We start from the raw sequence: 5,082 nt of genomic DNA on the forward strand, positions 1-5,082 counted from the left end.
ATGTATTTAATTTATCATCATACATAGGCTAGTAGTCTATAAATGGACTGGTTCTCTCACTTGTTAGAGAGAGTGTTGGTTGTTATTCACTTATAACCTTTGAGCCCTTATTGAAAAAGTGGATAGAAAAACGGTTATAACCAATCCCATTTCTTCCTCTTCTCTCTCTTTCGTAAAAGTGAACCGTTTCTTGGTTGTATAAGAAACTCTATCTTTCTCACATATTTAGATTTACATCATTAATTGGTATCATTAATTAGATCAAAAAGAGGTATTTTCTTGAAACAAAGAAAGTACTCCTATGGATCCTAATACAAAATTGAAATCTGACTCTGCTGTTGTTTTCTCAAATCCTACTATTTTTTAGAGATTAATTAACCAGCTTTTATATTTAACCAACACACATTATAACATCTCTTATGTTGTTTGCAGGTTAAGCCAACTTTTATCAGCTGTTACTGTTCTGCACTACAACTCAGCCCAGAATATAGGGCCCTTGTAAATGTCACATGTAAAAACTTTTCTTCTGTTTCTCTAGTTACAAAAATAAGTACAAAGTGTTCTCGCTTTCATAAACACAACACTAACACGTCAACATCCGTAATAATTCCAACACGTATCCAACAACAAACTCATCTTCAATTTAAAGTGTCGGTGCAATGCAACATAGTTTGCATATATTTCACAAAACTTTTTCATCTGTGTAAAAACATAATCAACAACTAATCCCACACTGTTTAACATCAGGCCCTTTAGTTTTCAACACAAAAGGATCAATTCTCACCCAAACCAAAGAGAATATAGAAGCCAAAAGCACAGACCAAATAACAATTAGAGTTGGTGTTCTATTCTGTCTCCCCATTAGTCCTTTAAGAAAAGGATAAAGATGAGCAATAACCCATGAAGAGAAGAACAGTTTCCCAATCAATGGTCCCCATTCATGTTCACCGCTATTTATAGCATCTGTGAAACCGGCCACAATGCCAATAAGGTTGATTATTGTGACTGTTGTTGGAGGTATTAGTAGTGCTGTCCATCTAATCGTGTAGAGCTCGTTAAACTGCCCGTCGCTGTCAGGCGCCTTCGATACAATGCTGAAATGATCATTAATTTTTCCAATGAATCCTCCCATTAGGCGCTGTGTGATTGCAAAGAGGTGCGCTGATACACTTCCAATCACCCAAAACTGTTGATTTCTCCACCATTCCTCGAGACTAACTCCACTCCATCTCAATTCAAGAATAGCCGATGCGAAGATTGAGATGAATAGAGAAATGAATACTAGACTCGCAAAAGTTCCAACCTGAATATTATTATACATGCATCCAATCAAATCACGCTGTGATATTGTATACGAATTAAATCTAAAAAAGAGATAGACTAAAATGGATTACCGATGGTGTGATGAATTTATCAGTAAGCAAGCAGACGGCGGGAACGATACAATAGATGATGAGAGGTAATGCACTAAAAGGGTAGACAGTACTGTTAATATAGGCAATTCTCTGGAGAACCTTGAGTCTTCCTTCTTTAAAACCATACCACAATGGACAGTGGCGGCTGAATAGGATTTCGAGTGATCCTACTGCCCATCTAAGAACTTGGTCAAGTCTTTCTGTGAGATTGATTGGTGCTGTTCCCCTAAATGCAGCTCTCTTTGGCATGCAGTATACCGATCTCCAACCACGAGTATGCATTTTCAAACTTGTTAGAGTATCGGCCGCTATAGATCCATAGCTCATACCAACCTGTTGATGGAAAAAGTTATCAACAATGTTTCAGTAATGCATTTGTCTGTCTTATTAGATAACTTGTGAACCAAGTTTTGTCCTTTCTATATAACGCGCTATGTTATTTTTACGCAAATTTGTGTTTCAAAGTATTATTTATATTCTATATTGTACCTCGTATCCCCAAAGAGTTCGGTCTTCGTAGCTACAGCTCATGACATGAATGGCTTCTTTAAGCAAGGCTTCCTGAGTTGAAGAAGGATCTACACCACCTTCTTCTGATAATGAAGAATTCATGAAAAGTGTAGACTTTCCAAATTTATCTTCAGTGTTCATATCTGATTGCAATAGCTGCTTGTCTTCATCAGTTGCTTCTATAAAAAGAAAAATGCATTATGGAAATGAAAAGGGAAAAGTTGTTTGTTTTGTTTGTTTTTTTAGTGAAATTATGGTCACCTATGATGCTTGCATCCTCTTCATTTTCATCCTGTTTTGAGTGAACTTGTACGACTTGAGAGCGTTTCGTTGTCTTAGGAGGTTCAAAGCCATTTAAAGCTTTCCTTCTGAATATACAACCTGATCCAATATAAACAGGTCCTTGAATTCCATCTAGACACCTCAGGGTAATCTGCAGAAGAACAAAGTAGAAAGGATATCATGTTATTGTCAAATTCCATTGACACGAATTCAATGAACGCGGTACATGAATTAACGAGTTTAATTTTGATACTTACATCAAATAAAATGGTGTTTTTGTTGGCGTATCGGTCATTCTTATCAAGGCTATCGAATCTTAGAGGAAACTGAACAAAAGCTATACTATTCCCAAGTTGTATGTCCATAAAGAAACACATGGCTTCTCTCACAACCTTGCTGTTGTTCACATAATGATTGCAATCCAAGTTGAGCACAAAAGGAGCATTGCTCAACACTGCTGATACGCGAAGCTGAAAACAAAAGTTTAAAAGCTTAGCTTGATGAGCTTTGATCAGAAAAAAAGAATGAATGTAATGTTGAAACTTGGATTATAAGTTACCAGCGCGTTCATTGCACCAGCTTTTGTGTGATGTTGAAATGCAGGCCTTTTCTCTCTAGAGATGTAGACAAGAGATGGAAGTTCATTCCCTTCATTGTCACCACCATTATGACCAAGTAGAATTTGAATCATACTTGGATGATCTTTTGAATTGTTTCCTGGCCACGGTGTTTCGTCTTTCATGCACCATCCTCCGGATGGAACTCTCATGGATTTAGCCACAAGTGCATTTATTCTGACCTTAAATTCTTCATATTCTCTCTGTTAGTCAAGTAAGTGTTAAAGAAGTGTTAGTTTTGACTAATAGATATTCAAAACTCTGCAGATAAGCGTGCTTGAACGACAGTAGTATTAGGACGGGTGACCTCCTGTAATTTAAATTAAATTCGTCTCAAACTTTTGAGAGGCCCTGTGTAAGAAGTTGAAGTTATCTTCAGTTGAATCGTGAAAATTTTTCAAGGGGCCCTATTTAAGCATAAATTAGCTGTGGAATATATAATCAGAGGCCCTTTTTGACATAACTTAAATATGAAAAAAGTGTGAGGCCCTGTGTTGTAGGTCGCCTTGCACGCCCTCTAAGACGGCCCTGAATTTAATATGTGCTATGGTACTAACCTTCATAGTTCGGCGTTCTTTTACATATGTGGTTTGAACCTTGTCCTTCAGAAAGTCTATCTTCTCAGAGAAGTACTTCTCGGGAGCTCGAGGTTCCGCAGAGAATTGTTTACAGAAAGGTACCCATTTTTGCGCAAATTCAGCCGTTTCTTGAAGAGCTTCGAAGGTGAGCATGGAAGCACCGTCATCAGAAACATAGCATGAAATTTTGCGCGCAGGATAATCTAGTGCCAAAATTGAAAGAATAGTATTTGCTGTAACAAGGGGTGGTTCCTTGATTGGATCTACCGTTGTTACAAAGATATCTATTGGAGAAAGCATATTCGGCTTGTTTTCCGGTTCAAACCTGCATTTTACAATGAAATCCACGACATGTCAGCTCAGTAGTAAGAGTTTAGCCTTGTAATTGTACTTTCAAGAGACGGAGATCAAATCTCGTCAGAGATAGTTGTAAAATGATCACCTGACTGAAAGACGGTCGAGATATGTTTCGCGATCAATAGGGAACCATTTAGGAATCTGATCAACCATCCATGATAATGCAAGCCAGATTTCACATGATACTGATATGAACCATAGTCCAACTGCTTCATGTACTGGATGGAAGATTCTGTACTCGAAGAAGAGTATTAGAAGGATGAGCCTAGCCACAACCATCATTCTATAAGGACTCAGTTTTCCTGAAGGTATTGCCACTTTCCTCGAAAGTGGCTGTCTGGTTTCATCTTTCCTGCATGCACCATGTTAATTAATCACTTAAGTGCTTATCATATAAGTTCTAATGTATAAGCTATCTGAAGAACTTGTGAACATGTCATTGCTACTTGAGAGAGTCACATGACAAAGTTCATAAATTCATGATGCATAACATACATACATGGCCTTTTCAGGATCAACTGCATCAGTTTCAATCAACAGATTGCCTTGCTGCGACTTCCACTCATCTGTTTTCTCCTTCTGATCTAAATATGCATCACCGGGCTGCTCTCTATATTTAGTATTCTCATCATCATCTCTACTATCCATATCCTCTTCATGCATAAGCTTGTACTTTTCCTCTTCCATTTTAAATTCTTGTTCAATATCATCCACATCTTCTTCATCTTCATCTCCCACCACTCTTGGACTACCTTTTGCATTGCAAGAAATAACAATCAAAGATAAAGTTACATAATTAGAAAAATCTATGTATCGTATGCTATGAAACAGATACACAAATACAGACATCAGACACAACTCTGACACGTGTAATGTCAAACACAGACACGTGTCGTACACCAGTCATACCTTTGATACGCTTGTATCTTGTATGGCACTGAGGACAAACTTGTGTGCCTTCTCTTCTTTCATACTCATAGCATGGCCTGCAGACAGGGAAGCCACACTCTTCACAAGCTACAAACAAATCTCCATCCACTGTACGACCTACAGAATCACCGCATATCTCACATACTTGACCGTCCAAGTTCTTCACTGTCTTAGGCTGCAAAAACACAAAAATCTTTCAGAAAATGTCTCCAAATCATAATACAATTATCTGCAAATTAGTTCTGTATGGTTTACCTCATTGTGTTCTTGGATGATAACAAGTTCATTGCTGTTAAGAGACCCTGCAAAGAGGCCACTCTTAGCTTTCATGTTGAGTGTGCAAGGGTGGGGAATTAATGAAGATATGGGTTATTATATATATGATATGATAAC

At 37.7% G+C, this 5,082-nt stretch overlaps 1 protein-coding gene across 1 annotated transcript; it reads right to left on the bottom strand.

Annotated features, from left to right (window-relative positions):
* Positions 1-567: 567 nt before the first annotated feature.
* On the bottom strand, positions 568-5,082 carry LOC131626069 (cellulose synthase A catalytic subunit 9 [UDP-forming]-like). Its single transcript, XM_058896885.1, has 11 exons — positions 4,945-5,082; positions 4,669-4,864; positions 4,259-4,511; positions 3,845-4,111; positions 3,382-3,727; positions 2,767-3,027; positions 2,465-2,677; positions 2,187-2,358; positions 1,905-2,104; positions 1,395-1,748; positions 568-1,303 (listed from the first exon to the last, which is right to left on the bottom strand). Exons 1-11 carry the CDS (start codon positions 5,017-5,019, stop codon positions 716-718), a joined length of 2,925 nt encoding a protein of 974 aa, XP_058752868.1. The 5' UTR covers positions 5,020-5,082; the 3' UTR covers positions 568-715.

The sequence above is a fragment of the Vicia villosa genome, unplaced genomic scaffold (genome assembly GCF_029867415.1).
Source record: "Vicia villosa cultivar HV-30 ecotype Madison, WI unplaced genomic scaffold, Vvil1.0 ctg.000256F_1_1, whole genome shotgun sequence".
NCBI lineage: Eukaryota > Viridiplantae > Streptophyta > Magnoliopsida > Fabales > Fabaceae > Vicia > Vicia villosa.